The sequence below is a fragment of the Protopterus annectens genome, chromosome 3.part1 (genome assembly GCF_019279795.1).
Source record: "Protopterus annectens isolate FY-2018-M chromosome 3.part1, PAN1.0, whole genome shotgun sequence".
In the NCBI taxonomy this organism is placed as follows: domain Eukaryota; kingdom Metazoa; phylum Chordata; order Ceratodontiformes; family Protopteridae; genus Protopterus; species Protopterus annectens.
In genome coordinates this window covers 1,500,143,926-1,500,171,751 of record NC_056732.1, presented here as the reverse complement: position 1 = coordinate 1,500,171,751, position 27,826 = coordinate 1,500,143,926, and the positions used below count along the sequence as shown (strand labels likewise).

Here is a 27,826-nt window from a genome sequence, read left to right as displayed (position 1 = left end):
CTTGTTGGTACATCAGACATTGGTAGTTCAGGTGTGTGTGTGTGTGTGTGTGTGTGTGTGTGTGTGTGTGTGGAGGGGTTCAATGCAGGAAGCTCAGTTTGTATTATTCCTGAGCACCCTGACCTTTCAAACATTGAACTAGGCACACTTGGTAGCCCCAGGGACAATTGATGACTTACTGAAAACTGCCTGAGCTGGTCACATGTCTATCCAGCAGCCTAATGGATTGCAGCAGACATTTTCTTCTCATCAACCAGGCTACGGTTAAGAGTCAGCTCTTCTGCAGTTCCTCGTCCGTCTTTTTTTCGACCAACCAGTGTTGTATATTTTATCTGACTGTATTCATATGTTAACTCAGTAAGCCCACTGAATGCAAGTGCTCTTTTACAGGGACACTGCGAGAGCTCAGTCTGTTTAAGTGACTTGTTCAGAGCTACACAGTAGGCAAACAAAGGCAGAAGGAATCAAATTTTGTACCCTGGACTACAAGAAGCAGTTTGTTGACAGCTCAGAGCCTTAGTCATCCCCCATTAACTGACCTGCAATAGGCACCATAGCAAGGACCCCTAAACTTGACTTTTGCAAACAGGAGGGTTAATATTTCCTTTTTATTTGAATTTATTTTATGAGAGTAAAGTTCTGGTTTACAGAATTCCATAGCTATAGTGACATTGATTTTGAATTTCATTACTGAAATGCAAAGTAAGCTTGAGGAGAAAAATCGATCAGCAGTAGCGTAGCTACGGCGAGGTGAAAGGGGCAACTGCCCTGGGTGCAAAGTGTTAGGGGTGCATGATCAGCTGATCCTGATCCTTTAATGCAATACCAGCTTTTAAAGGCTGACATTGCATTTGTACTCAAACCTGAGTGCTGTGGAGCTGTGCGTCATAGCAGTTTAAAAAAAAATGTCCTTTTTTTAACTAAAACCTTAACACTGTACCGCTCCATGCAGGCAGGGTATCATCTGTATCATAGGTTTTGGTACATTTGTAGCAAGCAGTTTACTACAGTTTAAAAAGAAGACATTTTTTTTTTGAATGAGGGCTGGAGGCAGGGCACCCAAGCAGGACCTGAATGGTGCGGTGTGCCAGCAGAAGGATTTTCAGTTTGTTTTTCTTTGCACTTCTGTGGAAAAGCTTGGGGCAGGTGTAGATCCAACTGTAATAAACCGATTACTTACAGTGTAGTGATCGGCTTATTATAGTTAAGCCAGCTACGTTTCTGTCAATAAGGAAGGAAATTCAGTCTTCTTTTTCTCTTTCTTTCAGGAAAGGAATAAGTTGTGTCCGGGGCTTAATGTTGAATGATGCTTGAGAGTATGAGTCACATCTGGAAAAGTAAAAGTACAAAGAGTGCAGTTGTACTGCTCAGGAATGTTTACTTCTATACAAGTAGTACAATTTGTACTGTCTGTTACACATACCATAACAATCCAGAAAAAGATGCTAACACAACTAGTACAGGTTGTCCATGAATTAGACTAGGCACTGATTTGTTCCACTTCAAAAAAAAAAAAAAAAAAAACATGCGTCTTATGTGAGTAGATTATTATTTTAAATTCCCTGAAATAACCAAACATGCTTGACAGTGACAGTTTTGATTTATGTAATTCTCTGTAGCTAGTGCAGTAATAGCTGACAGTGGTCAACAATAGAGAAGTCAAGAATTGGGAACATTTTATGTGAATGTGAATTCATATGTTAAGCTATCCAATTTATGCTGCCCGTAGTCCATTGGGCAAGTGGAGAATGTTTCATACATGAGTGCCATGAGAAAAAAAAACGTTATGCAATATATGTAGGAAGTCCTTACTGCTGTAGGAACCTTTAGGCTGTATGGGTTTTCTGCCTAGGAAACCGTAACTGGACAGATTGAAAAAGCTCAGACCACCGCTCCCCCCACCCCACCCCCTTTTCACTCTGACTGCTGATTGCCTAATCCCAAGGAAGGGAATCAGCAGTCAGAGTGATGATTTCTTCATGACTTTCTTGCCCATACAGGGAGAGAAGAGCCTAACACTCCTGAATTAAACAACTAATAATAACAACGAAACATGTTAAGTAAAAACGAACACTGGCCTACTTTATAGCCCAACAATAACTATATTTGAGTAGGGGGGTGGAGGGTGGGTTCAGCTGCTGCAGCAATGAGGAATTCCAGTATCTGCTGAGAGTAAGTGTGACACACAGCTGTACGATGTTCCTGATTTCCACTGCTGCAGCAGCTTTTAGGCTGTGTTGGCTGATTACCAAAGCCTATCCAACCTTGTGGGAGGAAGGATATGATTCAGGAGCCAATGTTCCTAGTAAAGTTAGATCTGGAGCTCAAACGCATGTAGAGGGACCATGCAGCTATTTACAGATATCTTCTGGAGTCCACTTTTTTCCAGTATGCTACTGAAGAAGACAAGGCTATTGTACAATGTGGAAATAAACAGCAGTAGCTGAGGACAACCACCTACAATTTGTTTCTTTTTTTTTCATAAGAAGTAAATAGCTGATTAGTTTTTTAGGGGGCTTAGTGTTGAGCTGTCTGTGCATGTCCAGAGAATGCAGAATCCTTTCTCCCTGATTTTAGGTTTTGCATAGAACACTGGAAGATTGATGGAATGATTCAATGTAAATTTTGAAACCACTTTGGGCATGAATGACTGTTTTTCTCACAGAGACCCTATCCCTGTGGAAAAATGAGATAGGCCTCACCGTCCATGAAAATTCGCAACTGAGATGCTCTTTTTGCAGATGTCACAGTGGTTATAAGTACAGTTTTTCAAGTCATGAACCTTAAAATCAGCTTTATACACAAGTTCAAAAGGTGACATAGCCAACTTCTACAGAACAGAGCTAAGTTCCCAAGGCAGAGAAACCTGTTAATGTGGAGGTCTGAGGTGTAAAATTTCTCTCAGAAACTGTTCAACCACAAACAAAGAAGAAAGAGTAGGATCCATAGCCAGCCATACTGAAATAACCAAAAGATGAACATTTATAAAGGAGAGAGAGAGGCCAGAGGAAAGTAACAAACAAATATTTGAGTTCCAGTGGTACAAAATCCCTGATGGACCCCTGGTTATTGGTTAGGTGCCAACTAGAAAATTGTTTCCACTTACTAATATAGGATTTTCTAGTGGCAGGCTTTTTTTATCTAGTACATACCTATGAACCTATAAATCAGTTTGTATATAACTGTGTAACAATGCAATGCATGTTTTATAAACCTGCTCACCTGCCTCTGATTCTTCAGAAGTTGGATATAGGTATGTTTATTTCTATTATTGTATATACTTTTCATATATTCTCAGTAATTGTATAATTATATATACTTGCCTTTACCTCTTGCACTATCAGCTGAGACTGAAATTGTTCATTGGTGATCATTGCTCTGTCCTGGTTAACAAAGTAAGATAAAATACTTCGCCTCACTAAAAGGGTAATAAATGTATCTCTGGCTTTGGGTTGTGGTTAAAAAAAGCCCTGCGAGTCACCTGTCCATCTCTTTGAGACATGTAAATAAATAAATGCAAAATAGATTGAAACTCCATCCATTTGGTAACATTACATAGGTTTGATGAGGGAAGGCAGCTAAGAGATTTTCGGTGAATCATATTAACAATGACAGCCCTGTAATCGAAAGTTAATTTGGTTGGAGAGTTTGCTCGCTTGGTTCTGAGAAGCCAAAATATTATGTAGTTTCTTGCTGTTTAAGGTCTTGAAGCATATTTATTTATTTAATTAATTTATTTATTTATTTAGCGTTTGTTTACCGGGAAAGAAAATAATTGGAGAGTTTCATGTGAGTTTTTAGTGGGCATGTCTTTTAATAGTGCTTCATCAGTATTTACATAAAATGTATTTTACTTTGTTGTAATAAACTCCATTTTTTTAGGTTGAGGTATCTAACCTGCCTGTTGACAGTTGGATAGATTCCATATTCATTAGAAGATAAGTATGCAAATGGGATTCTAAAATTTGCTTTTTTTTTGTTTACAGGACAAGGTACATCCACACAGAACTTGGAATCAGAGAAAAACTGTTAGTAGGTGTTATGACCTCCAAAACTAATCTCAACACACTGGCAGTTGCTGTAAACAGGACAGTTACTCAGCACTTCAGCCACATCTTCTATTTCACTGGGCTGCGCATTCCCAAAATACCGCATGGGATGCAGGTTATCTCACATGGTGATGACCGGCCAGTCTGGCTAATGTATGAAACAATCCGGTATGTCCATCTACATTTTGGGGATGATTATGACTGGTTCTATTTCATGCAGGATGATACATATGCCCAGGCTGAGCGTATTGTAACTGCACTGCAGCATCTGAGTATCAACAAAGACCTTTACATGGGAAGAGCAGAAGAATTTATTGGTGGTGATGAAAAATTCAAGTACTGTCATGGTGGCTATGGTTACCTTCTGTCTCGCAGCCTTTTGGTCAGATTGCAGCAGCACCTAGACTCCTGTCGCAATGACATCCTGAGTGTCCGGCCTGATGAGTGGCTGGGCCGATGTATTATCGATTATCTTGGTGTCAGCTGTGTTGAAAAGTGTGAGGTAATTATATTTTCAGGTTCCTTCAGGGTACTGTCTTGGTAGGGATTTAGTTTGGCATGGAATTGAATTTAAATAATGACTAACTTACTCATTTATTTAATTTTATTTATTTATTTATTTTTTGGTAGTCAGCCTGAAGGGTAGCATAATTAAAAAAATAATTAATTTTTATTTAAGAAATTAATTTGAGGTAGTCAGTCATATGACAAAAATTTTGCGTAATGATAATTTTAAACTGATGGTATGCTTCCACTGCACACTTCCCTTTGAAATCAGCAGAAAGGGGGAGGGGTTGGCACAGTGGTTGTGGTCTTTACCTCACAGATACAAATTACAGAGTTGGATTCTGACCTCTGGTTGTTGGCAAGGCTTGTAATAGTCTCCAGACTGATAGTCCAGTATTTACTTATGAACCTGTGAACTATGCTGTATGACACCCCAGCAAAAAGTTACATTTTAGAATCTTTATTTTCAGTTGCAAAACATACAGTCTGTGAGTAGTATCGTTAAACATCCTTTGAATGAGATCTTGGCCACATCTGCCTGAGTTAGTGATAGCACAGGTGAATGTAAAAGATCCCATGACACCTACTGGAAAGATTCATAGATTCATAGGTTAGTACTAGACTAACTGCCTTTATGGGCTATTTTAAGCCTAGCCAATTACCCCATGTGAGAATCAAACTGCGCACCTTGGATTTGTAAGGTAAACACCTTAACCATTATGCCAACCACCCCACCCTAAGTGTAGGGGAAATTCCCCTGACCAGATTTCCCCTACTAGTATGAATAAAACCTCAGGGCTCCCCTGAAAAGTGGCTACTAGCCTAGTGGGACTAACCTGGTTAACAAAAGGATAAAAAAGGTAGTTGACTAGTGATGTCTAGAACAGATTAGTGCAGGGGAGGTGATATTAGTGTGCTGCAAATCTTCATGGAGAATGATGCAAATGAAAATCTGTGTTGTCTGTCTGACTGGGTAGATTCAATGTGTCATGTCTGCAGTGCTCTCATTTTTTTTTTTCTGAGCCTGGCAAATGCCTTTTAAAATTGTTTGAATGAAGAAAATGGGAAGTAGAGCAGTGTTTTTAGTTAGAAGTACAAACAAGTTTTGTACAGGAGTCCAAGAGTATAGAGTTTGCAGAGCCGAGATATCCTGGTCTTTCTAGGAACATCCTAAATATGTGCCTGGGTTCACCAGTCAGCCTTGCACCTGTGGGATATAGAGAAGAGAGGAGGGAAAATCATCCCTTTGGTCTTTTGACACCCCCACCCATAGCTCCTTTATGGGCTTCTGTATCATTTAGGTTTTGGTCACTTTCTTTAAAAAAAAAAAAAAAATCCCAAACAACAAACTGTAGAAGTTGCTTTTTGCTCTCAAGTACTTGATTCTCTTTCATTCCCATGACAAGTAAACCCTTTATTTAGGGAACAATCAACATACTTCTCTTTATATAGTATTGATTATGTTCAGCTTTAGTAATATGACGGGTGGATTGGACACACTAAATTGGCCCTAGGTGTGAGTGTGTGCATGTGTGTGCCTTCTGTGGAAGGTTGGGCGCCGGGCTGGCAACTTGACACTGTAAAACTCCACTGCCAGTCATGAGCGGACGGTGATCCGCTGTGGCAACCCCTAACCAGGAAAAGCCGAAAGAAGAAGAATAAGTTAAGACTAGAAATGGTAGGTATCTAAAAGTCCTTTCATGGCTTCCTTCACATTTTTCTGTTGGGGACAAACTCAGACACTTCCTTGACATTTCATAGCTGTCTGTTAAATAGGCCAGAAAGTGTTTTTCTTTCCAGCTAAACCTGGCACTGGATTACCTTGGATCAGCGATTCTTGACCATGTGATAATAGAGAGTCATTAAAACTTTTGGGTGAGCTTATCCAGTCTTCCTCATTCCCAGAAGACTTATTGCCAGGATTTGGTTTTCTGTGGTTAAAGCTTTCCTCAGAAAGCCCACTAGATTAGGCTAATGTAGTTTAGAAAATGAGCAAACTGTACATCAACACACTGACTGGAGAACAAACGTTCTCCAGCAGGGTATAAATCTACAAGTAATGCCCGGTGAAAAACGAGTCTGACGCTTCATGGCAGCATATCAAGCAATCATTATTTTACACTTGTTAAGCAGTGGGTCTGCTGTTTAGCATACATAAAATGTAAAAAAGAGAGAGAGAGAGAGACACAGACTGTGTGTGTATGTAAGATCGAGAGAGTCTAAGAGAAAGTGAGAGCGATCCTGTGTCACTAAATGCGTGTATGAATGCAAAAGAAGCTGTGTGTATTTGTGAGAGATCGAGAGCATAAGCGATCTTGTATGTGTGAATGTGTGTATGAAAGCAGAGGAGACTGTGTGTGTAAGAGAGAGTGAGAGCGATGTATGACTGAATGCCTGTGTGAAAGCAGCAGAGACTGTGTGTGTGAGAGATTGAGAAAGAGTGAGACCAATCTTGTGTGAGTGAACTTGTGCATAAACACAGAGTAGACTGTGTGTGTATATTTATGTGTGTGTGAAAGCAGAAGAAACTGTGTATGTGTCTATGAGACAGCGCGACAGAATGGGCTGTATGTAAAATTGTTGTTTTACTTATTTATTTTTAAGCACTATATTATTTATTTTATGTATTTTTGATGTAAAATGCTTCCTCCAACACCATTAGCATATACTACAGAAAGTTTAAAACATTAGGCGGAGGAACTATTTTTGCATTAAAAATATGTAAAAAAAACAAAAGTAATATGGTACTTAAAAAATAAGCAAGTAAAACACAACAATTTTACAGTGAGCCCATTCTCTAAGTGCAGTAATGTCCTCCAGGGTGTGTGTTAATGTGTAATTAATGCCCTTTCAGGGGTGTAGAGGCCCTCCGTCTATGGCATCAGGCCTCATAACACCCATAACATTTAGGTGCTTCAGATACAGAATAACTGTTTTATGCAACTATTACATAAAATATAGGAAATATTTTTGTCCTAAAATCTCAGGACATTTGCCATTTTTTCAATTTTTTGCAAGACACAACTGCCCAAAGAGGGACTGTCCGTCGCAAAGTGGGGACAGGTGGTAACCCTAAACTCTACCACAGTCTTATTAAAACTTATGTAATGCACAACATAGCTTTTTGTCTGTATATAACTGACTCCATCTGAATCTAAAATACACACAGTTCATCTGTCACTTTAAAAAGATTAGCTAGAGGTTAGTGAGTTGTGTTGCAAGTAAGATTGGATGTCACACACCTCCCATGGAATTAATGACAACTTGTCCCTAGTTCCAGTGTTAAAAATAAGGGCTAATAAATACTAATATTTTTTTTATTTTGTTAATATTATTAATATAAGATGGATTAATTATTTTAACTTTATATGTTTATACTTAATACTGTTTTACAAACACCTTTTAACATCTGTGAAAATTTTTTATTGTGGGTGTTTATAGCTTTAAGATCTGATTGCAAGTATTTTACCTGTACAGGAAGAACGTTTTAAAAGCAGCATTTAATGTGTGTATTTTAGATTCTGATAAAGTCTGTTTTATACAGACAAAAAGCTATTTTGTGCATTACATAAGCTTTAATAAAATTGTGGTAGTTTATTTTATCTGACAGTGCCTATTTTCTGGATCTGTTTCTGTAGCTATAGTTGTTTTGGATATCTAGCTGTTTTTTTCTCAGACTTGGTGTGCTAGTTTGTTACCATTTATTATCAGACTGTGTAAGTCTTTTCCTCCCTCATATTCTGGCATTTAATGACTCCATGTTGCCCTGGGGTTTAGGAACTTGGCTGCACCCTGTGTTTTTAATTTCTTCAGTAGGCAAGCACACTATGAGGGGTGCTGTCATTCACATTGTGAACCATTTTTTCACCTTGCCTTGTCACTTCCCCATATTATGTACCCAGTGATGCCTCTGGCATAGGTGTGCAATGAGCTTTAGACAGGTCTGCCAACTCACTTCCTGTTGTGGCACAATTCCTCAGACCTCCACCCCCTTCCAGTCTCCACTGCGGATCTCAGAGTATACATGTGCCTCTCCTGGCCCTCACTTGAATGAAATGAGTGTGCTGAGTCTCATTCATTGTTCTTTTTTTTAAACACCTTTATTAAATTATCACTTAAGGCATAGGCAAACATATATTAACAGAAAAGAAAACAAACCTTTTTAACATGTTTCCATTTAAATACAATATGCATTACATATATTTTCTGTATTACTATCATTATTCCAACATAACAAAATTGCTGAATTCCTGCCTTCCCTTAAACCTCACTCCTTCTGCTGACATTGCTATGTGTGTATTGTTCCCACAGTATCCATTTACTTCTGTGAAATTTGCTCTATCCCTTTCCTATAGATCCCTTTTGCAGTTCTTTTATCTGTTTTACAGTAATATGCATCACCTTGAACACAGACGACGTAGACTTTGATGTCTGTTTTCTAGCAGATGTTCTTCGTGTTTCACTGTTGAAGTCATTAACATTTGGGTAATCTACTGGCAGGTTGCCCTCAGTCGGCCTGATTAACAAAGTCTTGGGTCCTGCATCGGTTGCTGTCCCTTCTTCCATGACGTCAGGTCGTCAGGGGTATAAAATATGCAGGCGACGCCATTACATCAGTCTTTCTTGCTGTGCGGTGCCCGAAGCAGAAGCAGTTCGCAAGTGCCGGTCGGCCGACTCCTGAAATTTTCGTTTTCGAGTTTCAGAACCGAAGTCTTCAACTTAAAGCTAAGTACCCCATTGGGAAAATTTTTTCTTGCTCCTTATCGATGTCAGTAAAAGTTAATAACTGCATTACTTGTGGAAAGCAAATACCTCATAAAGATTTTCATTCGTACTGTATTCCTTAATCAGCGCACTATCCGTAGTCAATATATTTTTTACTCTAAATATTTCGGTTCTCAGTTTAATTATCCAGAAATGTCATCGGTTAGCCTTGCGACTACCGGGATTCCGAAAAAACGCAAAAATAAAGACAGAGACAGGCCGCCGAGTTCCAAAACTGACGACGACGCTTCTCCTAAGCCAGTCGCCAGTTCACTGGTATTCAGTGAGGCGCTTTTGCAGCCCCTGATACCTGCTACTTCTGATTCGCAGGCCTCTACTGAGAGCCATTCGGAGTCCGGTATGCCGCAAGATACTTCAACTATGGAACCCGCGGATGTCTCTACCTTGGATGGGTTCGGAACCGCTGTGCAGGCACCGGCTTCTGAGGGTGTATTCAGGCCTACAGACTTGCATATTAAATCGACACCTCCTTCATTACTAAGGCCTAAATCTCAATCCACGTCTAAAAAAAACAATGCCCAGGTCACATGCTCAGGCCCCTATGCCTAAAAATCAAATGATAAAAATGGCTGAAGATGTAATAACTCTAATCGGGGGTAGTCAACCCCCCCCCCCAAGATGCCTGGGGCTGAGCTTAATTATGAATCTTCTGATCAGGATTCTGTTTCTTCTGACTCTTCTGATGACCTGGATTTGTCCATACCTACTTATGAGGATTCTGATGCAGAGGATTCCATTCCCTCTGCTTCCCCTCCTGAGGATTTTTCTTTTGGAGAAACTTTACATACTTTAAGGGAGTATAATGCCCCGTTTGGTATGTACCTCACAAGACATCTGCAACAGCTGGAAAGGCCACAGAAATACCTCACTAAAAGAATCACAGGCCTAAAGCAGATGCCATATGCTGACTGTCTAAAAAAACTCCAGCTATACTCTGTGGCATGTCGTCTACTCAGAGGCGATCTCTGCTTAGCATACAAGGCCATGTCAAACCCTGAGCTGTTGGACATGCTCCACTTAAAGAAATCCCAATCCCTCAGAGCCACAAGCTCCAGGGATCTAAACCTTATCATCACAATGAACAAAACATGCTGGAGGGATAGGTTCCTGACCCAGAGACTCCCCATACTGTGGAATAGACTGCCCATACATGTCAAGCAGAGCGCCTCATTGGCCCTCTTCAAAAGGAACCTTGATGATTGGATGGGAGATAGGAAATTCACCATCATGTGATCATGTCAGTCGCCCTGCTAGACAGGGGCCCAGAGAAGTAAATATTGTGGGAAGAAATATCCAGGGAATTGTTATGGCTAGGCTTGCATAGGCCTTAGAGCTGATAGCCTAGTACCAACCTATGAACCTATTTCCACTGGGAAAGCCAGGAATTTTCTGATTCATAAAAGAGGCTTAGGGATTTTCTTCTTCTACCTCAGCATAGGCCTTTGGCTATACCTCCTGAACTAGACATTGTTGATGACGTGTTCTCTGAATTCAGTTTGGCCTCTGATTCCCTTCCTCCTGCTCCTGGTAAACCTGACAGATGCTACAGGGTTCCTGAGTCCCACAAGTTCCTTTTCAAAAATCCTGTTGCAGATCCAGAGACTATTTCTCAGGGGCCCAAGGGCATTAAGGCTTCTACTGCTAAAAATCCTACCCCTTCTGATAGAGACTCCAGGGCGCTAGATAGATGGGGTAAAAAGGTTTATACTTCTGCAGCCTTGACAGTCAGAGCTTTAAACTGCCAATTTCATATGTTAAAATATCAGCAACATGTTATTGGACTGCTTAAACAGAAAATTATGTTGATTCCTGACTGTGTGGAAAATAAAGATTTACAGGACTTAATGCATTCTGCTGAATAAGTTGGAAAACATACTTTGCAATGTGGTTTTGATTCTTTAGAAGCCTCTTGCAGGGCTGCTGTTACTGGGTCTGTGCTTAGAAGCCATGATTGGCTTAAGGAGCAATCTTTGCCTGATCACGTTAAAGCTAAATTGTTGGATGCTCCTTTAAATCAGGACTGCCTTTTTGGCAACAAGGCTGAAGACGTTCTTAAGATGGAAGATGTAGCTAAATCTATGCAAACTGTTAAAGATTTTTTACAAGTGCAACCTCCTAGATTTAGTAGGTACTGGCCTACTAAGAGTTGGTCCTTTCCAGTCCCTTCCAGGTCTTCTCAAGCCAAACCCAGACAGAGCAAAAACCCCAAGTTTCAGTCCCAGGGGACTCTCAGAACCAAGCAGTGGGGGGGCCTCCACTTCCAAATCTGGAAATAATAAGACACCCCCCTATGGTAAACAGTCTCAATGACTTCCTTTTAAAATTCCCAAGCACTTATCTTTTGACTACCCCTTTGGGGGGAAAGATTGCTCTACATGCAAAGAACTGGAAACTCCTAACCCAGGACAAATGGGTTTTAAATATAGTGTCCCAGGGATACAGATTTCATTTCCACACATTGCCAACACCAAATGGGTGGCCAGACCTGCCCTCAAATCAGTGGGCAGAGGCTCAAAAACAAGTACTTTCCCTCTTAAGTATGGGGGCTATTCAACTGGTACCAGAAGAGGAAAAGGGACAAGGTTTCTACTGCAGACCTTTTCTGGTACCCAGAAAAGACCAATCATGGTGTCCAATCCTGGACCTGTCTACTCTAAACACCTTTCTGGAGATTTCAAAATTCAAGATTCTGACCCTTCACCTATTACTTCATATGCTAGGCAAAGACGCCTGGTTGGCAACACTATATTAAAAAGAGGCATACCTGCACATCCCAATCAGGGAATCTTGCAGAAGATACCTACGCTTCAAAGCAGGCTACATGCATTATCAGTTTTCTGCACTGCCCTTTGGCTTGTCTATTGCGCCCAGGGTATTCACAATGTGCCTGGCTCCAGTTATTGCATTTTGCAGGCAAAGAAGTATTCAAATATACCCATACCTGGACGATTGTCTAATTCAGGCAGAAAGCCAGAGCATACTTTTGAATCATCTGGCATTTATAAAAAGGATTCTAACTTGACTGGGGTACACCATAAACGAAAAGAAATCTGAACTGGTACCCTGTCAACAAATTGCATTCCTGGGAGCAAGCTTGAATGCAACTGCCCAGATGGCTTACCTCACGCCAGAAAAGCAAATTCATGTGGTAACCTATTTCAGACAAGTGGTCACAAAAACCCTGCTATCTGCAAGACAACACTGCAAGCCTTGCGGTTCATGGCCTTCTGCATTCTTCTAATTCCATATGCAAGACTGCATATGAGGAAACTACAGTGGTATCTAAAAAGTCTATGGAGTCAACATTCTCACAGCCTATAAACAGTGATTCCTGTCATTCCTTGCCTACGCCTGGAGTTCCTCTGGTGGGCAGAGGCCTGCCACCAAAACAAGGGACTACCATTCACTCTACCCCCTGCCGCCCAAGCCCTAACTACAGATGCATCAGACTATGCATGGGCTCACCTGGTAGGGAAGTGCATTCAGGGCAAATGGAACCCAAGTCAAATGCACCTACATATCAGTCAAAAAGAAATGTTAGCTGTATAGAATGCTTTGACAGCCTTCAAGGACTACATTCTTCCAGGACAACTAATGGTAAAGACGGACAACACCACGGTTATGTGGTACATAAACAAGCGGGGGGGTACACATTCCTACCCCCTCTGCAGACTAGCCATGGCATTGTGGAAGACAGCCTTGAGCTACCAAGTGCACCTACAGGCTCAATTCCTGCCAGGAAAATTAAATACGCTGGCAGATGGACTAAGCAGAAACCTCATGGACCCACACGAGTGGAAACTGGAACCAAGGATTTTCAACATGTTGACAAGCAGATGGGGGAGCCCAGACATAGATCTATTTGCTTCCCCCAGAACTACCAGTTGGACACGATTTGCACAAGGACTCCCCACAAACAAGCCTGGAAAGTGGATGCTTTGTCCTTCAGCTGGGAAAACCCATCAGCCTACGCCTTCCCCCCACTGTCTCTGCTCTCCAAAGTTGTACTAAAAGTCAAACAGGACAAACCAAGGATGATCTTGATTGCTCCAGACTGGCCGTGCCAACACTGGTACCCCCTCCAGCGCAGTGTGTCACAGTTATCTCCATGGCACCTGCCTCAGACCCCCTTCCCTGCTGTCTCAACAGGAGAACCAAATTCTGCACCCTCAGCTTCCAACATTGAACGTTGTAGCCTGGCTAATCACTTAAATTCACCCTTATCATCCCTCAGCAAACCTGTGATAGATGTCATCTTGGAGGCAAGGAGACCTACTACTAGAAAATCTTATGCTGAAAAATGGAAAAGATTCTGTGCCTGGAACCAATCTCAAGGGATGAGCACAGCAACGCCCAATTTACCTCAGAATTTGCAATACTTAACTGAGATGCTTCACAAGGGCCTGTCTTTTTCCTCCATTAAAAGCCACGCCTCAGCCATTTCAGCTCATTATAACACAGAACCTCCCCCTTCTCAAGCAGTACCTTAGAGGGGAAAAAACTTGAGACCACCCAGAAGAACTCCAACCTCTGCCTAGGACCTTAACTTTGTATTGGAGAAACTCACTCTACCTCCTTTCGAGCCAGCTGCTACTGCAGACTTAAAATTTCTTTCTTGGAGAACAGCCTTCTTGTTAGCAATCACTTCAGCTAGAAGGATATTTGAATTACAGGCCCTTATGGCAGTGGAGCCTTTTATCATCTTTCATGCGGATAGGGTGTCACTTAGGACCAGTCCATCCTTCATGCCCAAGGTGGTATCCAGTGTGGCTCTTAATCAGTCCATTCATTTGCCAACCTTCTTTCCCAATCCACAGAACAAAGGGGAATGGATTCTGCATTCCTTAGATGTGCACAGACAACTTAGACTTTACTTCGACAGGACTAAACCTCGAACAAAATCTGAACAACTGTTGGTAGCATTTGCTGCAGGGGCAGAGGGGAAGGCTATTTCAAAACAAACCAATTCTAAATGGATAAGCCATTGCATTAATTTCTTCTATAAGCACCATGGAAAACCTATCCCCCAGGGAATCAGATCTCACTCCACCAGGGCTGCATCTACTTCTGCAGCCTTTTTGAGAGGTATTCCTACCAGGGACATCCTAGAAGCTGCTACCTGGAGTTCTGTACATACTTTCACCAAGCATTATCATTTGCCAGTTTTTTCTAAATCCAGAGCTGGCTTTGCCACTGCTGTCTTGCAGGGCCTTATAGCTGGCCCTAATGCTATATAAATTCCTCCTCCCAACCATAACTTTGGGAATCTACCCAAATGTAATGACTGCAACAGTGAAACACGAAGAACCTAGTACAGTTGTGTACACTTACCATAAATGTAGATGTTCGAGTGTATTCACTGTTGCAGTCCTGGTTACCATCCCTCCAGCCCCCTAATTCCTTCTGGCTATACCTCTACTTTCCTTTACTATGCTTAAAAGCCTTTTTGGTGTATTTGCTTTTTGTTGGAGGTATACCTTTGTGTTTTTATGTTTATTTGCTCCCCATTAGAGGGGCACCTGACATCTGGGACAAGAAAAACTGATGTAATGGTGTCGGCTGCATGTTTTATACCCCTGATGACCTAACGTCATGGAAGAAGGGACAGCAACCGACGCAAGACCCAAGACTTTGTTAATCAGGCTGACTGAGGGCAACCTGCCAGCAGATTACCCAAATGTAATGACTGCAACAGTGAATACACTCGAACATCTACATTTATGGTAAGTGTACATAACTGTACTTTCTGTGTAAAGGGTGTGCTTCTACAAGATACCTTGTTAGATTGTTCTTTAAGGGGCCAGTAGATGAAATATGTTGACAGCAAGAATGGATCATTGAAAATAATGAGCTGGTCTGAAGACTGGAGATGTGAACCAAATGGAGGAATTTAATAGGTTTGACTCTGTCGGGATGCAACCAGACAGGCAGACACACTGCATCTGAGGAATAATGAAAGAAGTCACCAGATTCTTTCAAAACTTATGCATGTGATCCATCTGTGCTGCAGGTCAAAAAGATGGGAAGATACCTGTATACCTGGTAAATTGCCATCTGTCTCAGCTCCTGCAGGAGCTGGTGGAATTCACCATCCCATATACTAATGGAAAGTGAAGGAGAGCAGGCCATCTTGTCCATGTTGAGAAAGAAGATCTTGAAGGATTTATTATGAAGCTGTATTAAAAAGGGGGGGGGCAGCTTGATTATGCTGTCATTCTTATTCTGACCCCAAAGCTAGATAGAGAATCTGCTGTTTCAGGAGACTCTTTTCCTGTATCCCTCATTAACTGTGTGGCTGAGTCTGGTTAGATGGCTTGATGAAAGGTTTATCATTCCTGAATGCGAGCATATTAGCTTGAGGAAGTGCGTTTAGCAGATCACCCTTAGAACCTTTTGCTTATTCTCAGTGACAGTCACTGTAGACTTTGATCTCTTTAGGGATTGTTGTTTCCTCCTGATGGACTAGAGTTTCAAATAGCGCTGCTAGTGCAGGCACAAAATCCTCCCTCAAGACCCAGTGATTGTTGTGTGGTTTGTTTAGAACCCATGCATTATGAAGTATATCATTCTGTCTGTCAAGAGTTCAGATCCAGAGCCCTTGCAGATAAAAGAAATCAGTAAGTAAGGGTCGTTTACCTCTAGATCCACAAGTTACTCGAGAATGATAAAAGAAAAGGTAAGGATGAAGATAAAGTGACGGCGAAGGAGAAAGAAAAAGATAGAAAGTGGGATAAAGAGACAAAGAAAATCAGGAGATCCGAAGATTCTTTGCACAAAGAAAGACATCTCATCACTGCTGTCCACTTTGTAGGATGAAGAGATCATCGGTCATTCATGATAAATTATTTGTCAGGGTTTTGAGCAGGCACTCCTCAGAAAGAGGACTTTCTGGGTCTATTCCATCAAGACCTCCCTCAGCTGCTTTGATCAGATCCTTCAGAGCGTTTAGAATTACTTCAAAAGTGGATTCTGGGCCTGTGATGACATCCTTTTATAAGACTCTGTTTGGGATCATCCCATCCTTCTCTGTCTCCAGGGCAGAACAAGTTGGCCCACCTTCACCTCTCTTAGGTCTTTCCCCTGCTGTCCGACTCTAAGGTTATGGTTTTGGAGCTGACTTGCCATGCAGAGCTTGTAGGTCGGCTTCAGTAACTTCTCCTCCTTCATCTCTAATGTCACCACATCTGAGTCACTTGATTCTGAGACTTTCGGGGCTGATTGAGTCTCTGGGCCGGCTGTTTGGTGCTGCCTGTAATGTTCCATTGTGTGTAGGGCCTTTCTCTGTGTTGGGGTTGTTGGCCTCTGAGCTGTTGGCACTGATCTCTTGCTCAAATTCATCCAGTTCTTGTTTGTCAGAAATTTAACCTTCAGCATAGGTCAACTCTGTTTTTATCTGGGTGGGGTGGGGCTCAGCTCTGGAGTCAGATTCTTAAATATTGACTGATCCTGGATTGGCTTTTGAAGTTATGGAGAGGATAACATCTTCTTGAGGCAGTCTATAGAGTTTCCCCTAGGTATCAGCTCATCTACTAGATGCCTGCCTGTCTGCTACTAAGCCTTCTCATCATGGTTCCTATGGACAGAACAGAAGCGATACCCTCAAAGAACCACCTGCTGTGCTAATAGAAGCTTAAGGGGATTCCGATCATGCCCAACTAGAGGGTCCCTAGGAAGAGAATGTGTAAGAGGTAAATACATGGACTGACAGATGGAATTTCCTAAGTCAGACACAGACTTGGAGAATTGAGAGCATTCACCACAATCCCCTCCTGAAGATGCCTCATTGGCCAAAATCTTTGAATTAATGAGACAGAGGATATCATGGCCCACCAAATTGCACTCACAGAGTGAGGAAATGATTTTTTAAGCACATGGTTCTGCTGCCTCTACCTCTTGGTTGGTCACTCCAGTGAACAGTCTCATGGACTTTGTGATCAGAAGAGCATTGTAGAAGTCTGACACTATAGAAGCTATACCACTGAAGCTGGAAAAGATATTGCTCCCACCTAAGGATAAGCATTCCTGGTCAAAAAGACCTCCTGTTTATGCTAATTATTGCAGCGGCCACTAAGAAACTCATAAACAAGACGTCTGCTGTCTGTCCCCCAGTAGAGAATCTTGGATGATGAACAGAATGGAGATGCAAGGTTACACCTTTGGCACCTTTGCTTTGAGGGCTTAAACTACTTCACTCACATGAATTTTTCCAGAGGGACTTGGCATATCAGACTATGGATACACTGAGAAATATTCCTCTGCAAGACTCTCAGAAACAGAGGACAGTGTTGATCTTTACAAACCCCTCCATGAGTTTGATCTACAACGTAGACAATGAAGCAAGAAGAGCAGCAGGTACAGGGCTTACCATGCATCGTCACAACTGGCTCTACCTATGTGAGTTTGCAGAAAGCTTCAAGGCATTTTTTTCACCATTGCTTCCTTTGATGAGTCTTCTCTATTTGGACCTATGGTGAAGTAAAAATTGTGAATGCGTGAACAGGAAGACAAGACATCTACTGTAGAGGTGAAATTTGAGAGGCCTCAACAGCCGTTCAGAAGGAATCAGAAGGTCTCCAAATTCAAATGAATAGTTTTACTAGCATCTCCCAGCTATCTACATTGTTTAGTGACAGTGCTCACCCCCTACTTCTATACTCAAAATATAAACCTTAGGCTAACCATATATATAATTGCTTCTGAACCTGGTGTACACCCCACCTCTTAACTGCAATATTAATATTTTTCTGCCCTAATGTGTTCCTTCCTTCATTTTTTTTAATTTCTAAGCATTAATCACATAATCTGTTGTGTCTGACAAACCCACTAATGCAACTCCTCAAATACTCCATGTTCAACATCTACTAGTGCGCAACTGTCTTTTATACTGTAATAGTTGCCTCTACTTACATTTGTTAATTTTATTAAATTCATATGAATGTGTAATTGTAATGTATAAATCATACTGTATATTATTTAATGTTGGTTCTTGTTTATTACTGAATGCCTGTTTGAAAATGTTTGTGATATGTTGGAGCTTTTCCCCCAAGGTTATGCTGAAAAAGGATTTTTGACCTAACCCAGCCAGCCCAACCCAGTAAACAATACCACAATGTCAATTCTTTGATTTTACCTTGGGCAGATGTGACAGTCGGGGGGGGGGGGGGGGGGCTCTGTCTCTCCACTCAGATAAGTGGCTAGCCATCACACAGGAAAATGGGTAGGAGAGATAATATCCAGAAGTTGTATCATTCCCCTATCAAATTCTACCTCTAGCAGACATTTCACCCTACCAGTACAAAGCAGCCAAAAAAGAACTCGCTGCCTTCCTTCAAAAAGGTGCATCCAGGTCATCCCACCAGACCACAGAGAGTCAGGAAATTGTTACAGTTTCTTTTCAGTACCAAAGAAAAACAAGGACATCAGGCCATTCATGGATCTGTGTGGCCTAAACTGATATGTCAAAAAGATCACATTCAGAACATTGAGTGTGGTGATTCTGCAAAAAGATCACATTTAGAACACTGAGTGTGGTGATTCTGCAGTGTTTAAGGATGAACAACTGAGTGTATTCAATAGACCTCCAGGATGTTTACCTCCAAATAAAGATCACAGAATAATTCAGGGGGTACCTGCACTTCCAGTTCAGAGGCAGTCACTATCAGTTCAGAGCCTTGCATTTTGGTTTCATCATAGCCCTCACAGATGTTCATCAGCTGCATGCCAGTGGTCACAGCCCATCTTTGTCTCAACGGAATACATATTTTGTCATATCTAGATGACTGGCTTCTTGTAACAAGCTTAGAGTCCTTACTTTCAGACAGAGACTACTTTCTGAAGCTCTGCCTGTCTATGGGTATTTCCTTCAATCTGGAAAAATCATGCTTCCACCCCACACAGCTTATCAGATTCATTGGGTGTTGTCTAGATACAAGGAAGTGTCTTTTTAGTCTTCCCTCAGAAAGGGTACTCACCATCAGGGAGATTGTACTCCTACTACTACATTATTGCCATCCTGCAGCTTTGATTCTGAAAACCGTAGGACTCTTGTCAGCTTCTCAGGTAATGGTCTTCCTGCCCATTTTCACTTGAGGGTTTTACTATGGAAACTTTCAGTATAGTGGTCTAGTTGTTAGGCCCTCTATCACTTCCAATTCATTTGACAGCAACATACATAAACCACTAAGAGCTAGTGGTTGCACTCCTCATTTCTTCTTCTTTGTGGGTACTGCCTCTGGCAGCAGTAGTTACCCTGGGCACCATGTGTCTGGGGTGGGGGCATTCCAAGGGGACAATGGTCCAAGCAGTATGGACAACAAAACAGACCAGCTTTCACATCAGTATCTTGTATCAGTATCTACTGTTGCAGGAATTCCAGGACCTCCTTCCTCAGAGAGTGATTTCTGTTCAAGTGAACAACATGCCAGTAGTTTGGTATACCAGCACACAGGAAGGAAACGGATCCTATCCATTTTGCAGAGGTTGTGAGAGTATAGCAATGGGCATTGGATTCACATCACTTTCTTGTGGCAAGGCAAATTCCAGGGAGAGTCTGCTACCTAGCAGATAAGCTGAGCAGGTCTATCCTGATGTCTCACTAGTAGTTCCTCAATCTTTCACTGATGCAGCAGATATTCATTCGCTGAAGCAGGCCTTGCTGTGACGTTTTTCTAACACCCTTCAACATCAATGCACCAGCTACTTTGCCCTATTGCCTCTAGTGAGGTAGCCGCCATAGGATGTTGTACTCTTTTTGCAGCTCCCAAGTCTTTTGTATGCCTTTCTACCTATTCCCCTCATTTCTAAGTTGCTTCAGAAAACAGTGCCTTACAAATCAACCGTGATTGTGATTCCTCACTGGGGCCCAAGCAAGTTTGGTTTGCCTTGCTCAGTCTTCACCTGAAGATGCCTCCCTGACTCATAGACCTACAGCCAGATTTTCTTCCCCCCCCCCCCCCCCCACCAGGCAACCTCACTTAGACCTTCTCAGTCTTAACCTTACTGTATGGTATCTCTAGTTCCAGTAATGGCCATGGGCCCTTCCTTGTCTCAGGCAGTGGTTCATATTTTATCAGCCTCTCAGAAGCAGTCTACTCAAAATGTCCCTAGAAATGGAAAAGATTCCCAATCTGGGATTTCTCACAGAAAATACAGTGGATATAAAAAGTATACACACCCCTGTTAAAATGCCAGGTTTTTGTGATATAAAAAATGAGATCACAATAAATCATTTCAAAACTTTTCCCACCTTTAATGTGACCTATAACGTGTACAATTCAATTGAAAAACATTAGGGGAAAAAATATAAAAAATAAAAAATGTACAATAAGCCGGTTGCATACGTGTCCCACACCCTTAAACTAATACTTTGTTAAAGCACCGTTTCATTTAATTACACCATTCAGTCTTCTTGGGTAGGAGTCTATCAGCATGGCACATCTTGACTTGGCAATATTTGGCCACTCTTCCTTGCAAAAGTGCTCCAAATCTGTCAGATTGCAAGGGCATCTCTTGTGCACAGCCCTCTTCAGGTCATCCCACAGATTTTCTATTGGATTTAGGTCTGGGCTGTGGCTGGGCCATTCCAAAACTTTAATTTTCTTTTGGTGAAGCCATTCTTTTGTTGATTTGGATGTATGCTTGGGGTCATTGTCGTGTTGAAAATTTAAATTCCTCTTCATCTTCAGCTTTCTTGCAGATGCCTGATGGTTTTGGGCCAAAAGTGACTGGTATTTGGAACTGTTCATAATTCCCTCCTCCTTGACGAAAGCCCTAGTTCCAGCTGAAGAAAAGCAACCCCAAAGCATGATACTGCCACCACCATGCTTCAGTGTGGGGATGGTGTTCTTGTGGTGATGTGAAGTGTTGTTTTTGCACCAAAATGTACGTTTTGGATTTGTTGCAAAAAGTTCAGCCTTCTTCTCATCAGACCATAACACATTTTCCCACATGCTTTTGGGAGACTTGATGTATTGTTTTGCAAATTTTAGCCGGGCCTGGATGTTTTTCTGTGTAAGAAAAGGCTTCTGTCTTTCAACCCTACCCCGAAAGGCCAGACATATGGAGAATACGAGAGATTGTTGTGACATGTACTACACAACCAGTACTTGCCAGAAATTCCTGCAGCTCCTTCAGAGTTGCTGTAGGTCTCTTGGCAGCCTCCCTGACAGGTTTTCGTCTTGTTTTTTCATCAGTTTTGGAGGGACATCCAGTTCTTTTCAACTTCACAGTTGTCCCATATTTTCTCCACTTTTTGATGACTGCCTTCACTGTGTTCCATGGTATATCCATGGTATATCCAATACTGTGGAATTTTTTTTGTACCCTTCTCCCGACTGATACTTTTCAACAGTGAGATCCCTTTGATGTTTTGTAAGCTCACTACGAACCATGGCTTTTGCTGTAGCAGGCATCTGAGTAAATGTCAGGAAAATCCTACTAGGAAAGTTGAAATTTGTTTGGGGTTAGGCAGTCTCTCTCTAATTGATGTCAGGTGTGTACGCAAGGAGACTGAATGCTGTAATTAAAGTAAAAGGTGCTTCAACAAAGTATTAGTTTAAGGGTGTGCATACTTATGCAACAAGCTTATTGTACTTTTTTTATTTTTTTATATATTTTTCCTCTAAGAGATTTGTTTGTTTTTCAACTGAATTATACAGGTTATAGGTCACATTAAAGGTGGAAAAAGTTTTGAAATGATTTATTGTGGTTTCATTTTTTTATATCACAAAAACCTGGCATTTTATCAGTGGTGTGTACACTTTTTATATCCGCTGTAGACCCCTTCTCTGTCCCCATTTCAGAGCTGCTACACTTTCTGGCAACTCTATGAGCAGGAATCTAGTTTTTCTGTAGTTAAGGTACAACTAACCTCAGTATCTAACTACCATTACAGCTTTCAGAATCACTCATTACCTTCAGGGAAGTTTTGCAAAGCTTTCCTCGAAGGGTTATTTTTGTTACGCCATCCTGTCAAGGACCCGCCACCTCCATGGGACTTAAAACTTCATCTTAGAGACTTTGAAGAGACTGCCCTCTGAACCAGCCTGTTCCACAGACCTAAACTTTCTGTCTTGGAAGTCTCTATTCCTAGTTGCTATCATTTCTGTCAGGAAAATATCAGAACACTGGCTTATCCGCTGCTGTTCCTTATCTGTTTTTTCCACAAAGGCAGAGTCTCTCTGAGGAGCATTCTTATTTTTTGTTCCTAAAATAACCGAATCTAACTTAAACCAACCAACCTATACATCTGCCAGTATTCTTCCCAAATCATTTGAATAGAGGAGAGTATTTGCTGCAAGCACTAGATTTTTATCATCAACTACATTCTTCAAATCTTTTCAGAAGGATTCTGAATTGTTCAGTTACATTATCCTGAATAAGTTGGGAAGAAAAACTTACTAAACAAACTATCCAAATGGTTGTCTTTTGCATAACTTTTATCTACACAAGCAATAACAACAGTCTCCCATCCAAACCAAAGGGTCATTCCAGTAGATAGTTAGCTGTTTCCAATGCCTTTTTTAAAAACTCTATGATGGAGGAAATTTGTGCAGCAGATCTTTGGTCCTTACACATTTTTGCCAAGCATTATAAGCTGAATATGATATCCAGGTTCAGAACTTCATTTGGAGGTTAGGTTCTGAACGGTATCCTGTCATGATGCCACCCAAAAAGAAAACGTAGTTTGGGATTCTGTCCCAAAAGTTGGATCGGTTGGATGGAAGAGAATACAGACGTTATGTACTTGCTATAATGCTGGATCCTTTTCATTCTAGTTTTTCCGATACAACATCCCTCCCTCTATCCCCCTTCCGAATTGTCACTTCCTATCAGATATTTTCTTGGAATATTAAGATGCGAGGGTCTGCCATTGTTATTGGAGCAAACTCAATCTGAAGCTAGTATGGTCACAGGGCATTATGGGAGGGCAATGTTCAGGAGCTGAAGGCTGAGGGCACTGACAAATGGCCGGATCAGATCCAACAAGCATCTCCATTTCCCATTAGTCATATTGGACAGACTAGGATGAAAAGGATCCAGTATTATGTTGGGTACAAAACTTCAATTTTCTTCTTGCCTCCCAGAAAACATGTTGACTGATTAGCTGCTATAAACTTTCCCTATATGTTAAATTTACCCTTGCTCTTATGGCCAAAGTCATTGCTATAGAAGGTTTTTGAAGAATCACTTCACTTAACCAGTTAGGTAAACTGGAAAGAAAGACATGGACTTTCATGAGTTCAGGTACCAAGTAGCAAAGCAGATTGACAGAGTATGCACAAGAAGGTATGGATATGTCTGAAAGCCTTAGCACCAAGCTCACAAGTATTTTGGAATTGTAGATCAAATAATGATGTATATTAAACATAAAATGTATATAGAAATGAATCTTGACAGAAGATCTGTATATGTGTTTGATGTGGCTAAACCTGTGCAGCTGCTTCCCCCTCTATTCCTTTCCGCAGCTCCTTTGCATTTGTTCCTTGCCCTTTTGAAACTAGCCTTTGTTTGTCTCCACCACCTCCTTCAGAATCATGCCAGATCCCCAGAACTCTTTTCATGAAGTAGTGTGTAATTGGATTTATCCTGAAGTGCTTCCTCTACCAGCTGCTTATAACCCCTTTTCTTGTAGTGAAAGTTCTTCCACCTGTTTCCAAAACCACAAAACTCAGTCTGGCATACTGGAACCAATAAAGGCAAAAGAACTCCGTACACACTCAATAAATATAAGCAGCAACAGTCCACCACCGGCAAACTTGTATTTTATATTTTAATAAAAAAGATTAAGCACTTTCATTCCTCACAGGAAGCTTCATCAGAATGTCTTTTCACCACTTTGTTTCATGGTGTGTGGTTTCTTTCACCTGTTTCCCAGTTATATGTCCAGATTCTGAGCCTCTCTACATTCTTTTTTTCTCTTTCTATACATTCCCAGTTTCTCAGCTCTTTCCTCATACCATAATTCATTTATTCTTAAACATTTTTGTTGCACATTATTACTGTATTCCACACTGTTTCCTTTAGGTTTATCTTTTTCTGAATCCCTTCCAGAGGTACCCTAGGTGCTGGCCTTTCCAGTGATTTATGCAAAGGTGGGATGAAATCCACATATTTGGATTTAACTTCCCAGCTTAAGCATCTCAGCATCTTGAGTTGACCAATTGCTTTGAAATACTTTGTAAATAATGCTTGTTGACTGTTTTTCTTTTGAACTGGCAAAATGTCTTCCTACTTGGAGTTTTTCCTTCATTGGCCTTCGCTGAAAATGAGCATTTCAGTTCCCAGATGGACTTTCCGAGTAAACAAAAGCAAATACAATACACAAAATAAATTGTGTTGCTCATGGAGATTTGTGTTTTGTATGATGCATCCTCAGATATTTTCCGCTCCACTTTTCAGTTTGATTCACTTCTTCTTGTGCTCCACATTCTGGTTATTGCATCCAAAGTTTATGTATTTGCACTTCCTTGTGCTGTACCCCAATTTCCATTTTTATTTTAATTTGTATCATTTTCTGACCTGTAGAAATTATCTTCTTTAACCCTTACCCCAGGATACTGTGACTTACAGATGTGAAATGGATCAGTATTTAGTAATGCAGATCCAGGAGGTAAATAATGACTGTGCTGTTTAAGTAGCTGCAGGACCACTCGTCACTCAGTCATTAATGGTTACTGCTATTTTCAGTTGCATTGGCAGTAAAGATAATCTGCTGGTAGTGTGTATTGCTCCCTGCCACAATTTAATTTTAAACAAACAACTCAGGCTCTCTGGGTGGTGCACTGATGCAGAGGTTAGCATTGCTGCCTCACAGCATGTGCGTCTGTGGTTTGGTTCTTGATTGGGTTAACTTCTGTGTGGAGATATGTGTATGTATGCCTAGTGACTTCGTGGTTTTTCACTTGGGCTTCAATTTCCTTCCACAATCCACAACCCTGATGACAAGCTTTAGTGATGTCTATTCACAGAGGGTGTGGATCACTTTAGACCCAAACAATTTTATTCTTGTCAGCATAACCAGTATTTTATGTAAAATCGTGGAGAGTCTTAGTGGAACTTATGCAAAATGATACAGGGGACCTACTTTGTTTCTCTTAGTTGTAGAACAATAGGAGTTTGTTAAGAGTTCTCACCTTGTGAATCTTGTGGCATTCTTTCAAGAGGTAACAGCAACACTTGAACGGTTGACAATGCATATTGCTTATCGTGACCTTGCTAATGCTTTTGACAGTATTTTCTGTAGAGGAATAATTGACAATTTAAAAGTGCTAAATATCATTCCATATATACTTTAGTAGATAAAATGCTAGTTAAGCAACAGGATACAAAAATTCAGAGAAGGATCCACTTATCTATTCTGGCAGAGGTCATCAGTGGTGCTGTCACAGTCCTATGTACTAGGGCTACTTCTTTTGGACTATTCTTTCCAAATGTAAAAGTGGGAAATGGGCTGTGCATAACAGAGTGTGCTGATAATTGCAATCTGGATAACATAATTCTGCAATAAAAGATAACATTCTCCAAGATAGTCTAAAAAAAATAAACATCTGATAGAGATTTAGTGACCTTATCTTTAACATCAGTAAATGTAGCATCATAAAACTTGGAAGACAGAGCTAAATTATATATAAAAAAACAAAAGTGGTCAAATAATAAAACAATGACCCCAGCCAGCATTAAAGACCTGTGGATGATAGAAGGCAACAGTTTAAATTTTGACTAATGTGTATTTATCATGATCAGAAAAGCATTTAGTGCAGCCCAGCTAATTAAAAAGGGCATAGCTAGCCACTTCAGGGAGATCATTGTACTGTTTTATACCTCACCTATTATTGAATGCAGTGATACTTTTCATAGCATCTGAACAATCCGTCTCTAAGAATGTGAAAAGGTACAGTTCTTTACCTGAAAAATTATAGAGTTGGAAACATCGAAATGCTCAGAAAGGCTTCATGAACGGTCATATTGTTTTGCTTATAGGTTACTTAGAGGTGAACTGTTCTGGATCTTGTAAGGCAGTATCTGATCTGGATGTATTCAAACATCTGAGCGGAATGCATCATTGGGGGTGCTCTCACCATTCATTGCTAAAGTAAATGTAGGTAATGGAAAAAGTAAGAAATGTTGCACAACTTTTTCCAAGATTGTGGAATAAGCTTCCCCTTGCATTTGGAAGTCATTAGTCATTAGCTTCCTCCAGAAGTAGTCTTGAGGTGTGTGTGTGTGTGTGTGTGTGTGTGTGTGTGTGTGTGTGTGTGTGTGTGTGTGTGTGTGTGTGTGTGTGTGTGTGTGTGTGTGTGTGTGAAGTGCATTTATGTCATCTGTCTATATATCACTTTCTCTCTCTCTCTCTTATAAAATGTATATGTGTGTATATATTTTTATTAATGGGTCTAAGTAAAACAATTGGTGCTGCAAGATGTAGTAGCACCGAGTATCATCCCACAATTTTTGAACACAGCCGGATCATGGCCAAATTGTGCCCTAGGTAGAGTAATGGATCAGGCCCCCCTCCAGCAGCAGCCTCCCCACCCCAGTCCAGTGTCCCTTTACCCAGCTGTTTCCCCCCAGTCATCATAAATACTGTTCAAATCTGTCACTGTGCATACAATTTTCTTCTTTCCTTTTGCAATCATTACAGATGTTTGGATTTAATTTAAAACTTTTATTTCAAATTTTGTAGCACAAACAGCGATAGCCATTTGTTAAACCAAGCAATACAGTCTCGCAATGAAATCAGACAGCATGAACAATAGTAAACTTCTCTGCCCTTGAAACTCATTCGTTAAAGCTACATTGAAACATTCATAGAAAATGCATCTGGCCAGTGTAGGATTAAGTTTACCTTTGGGCTGTTTTTCAAACAGTAGGCCCCTTGCACACATTTTTTTAGGACTATACATACCTGCATGTGCTCTTTGATTTACCTTCCTGATTGTATTAAATTATATTCCTTGTGTAATACAGCACCACTTGTTATAATATGTTGTAAATTTGTAGTTTTGAACATTTTTCCAGTGAGCAATGAAACAGATGTATGAAGCAATAATGACAAAACTACTTATTTCGGAACTTTTCAACCGTAAAAGGCCACTCCAACTTCTGTCATTACAGTCCACCAATATCAGTCAATGTGCACAATTTCTGCAGAAGTAAAACTAATCTGAATAATTACACATTAAGGAGAAGTGTAACTAATAAAGAGGTTGCTGCTGGCAAACAGCTTTATATTTCAGTGTTTTATCTACAAATTCAGTGCTTGCTGCCATTGAAGAATAAATTTGCCTATGTCATATTAAAAAAATGGTGTACTGGTAATATTGCAATAGGGAATGGTTGGCAAACCGTGAACAGGTTCATAGTTACTAGGCATCTCATCCAAAGGAGGACACACTCAGGAGTGTAGCACTTCATCTCCCCCCTTATGCAGCAAACTAGTGTCAGCAATCGGCCTACCTGTTGTGGGAAGAGAATCTACAGCCTTC

At 40.9% G+C, this 27,826-nt stretch overlaps 1 protein-coding gene across 1 annotated transcript in view; it reads left to right on the top strand.

Annotated features, from left to right (window-relative positions):
- Positions 1-27,826, top strand: part of CHPF2 (chondroitin polymerizing factor 2) — a 730,161-nt gene that overhangs the window by 301,055 nt on the left and 401,280 nt on the right. Inside the window, exon 2 of the mRNA XM_044067571.1 lies at positions 3,987-4,551. Within this exon, the coding sequence (XP_043923506.1) occupies positions 3,987-4,551 (565 nt within the window). The remainder of the gene's footprint in view (positions 1-3,986; positions 4,552-27,826) is intronic.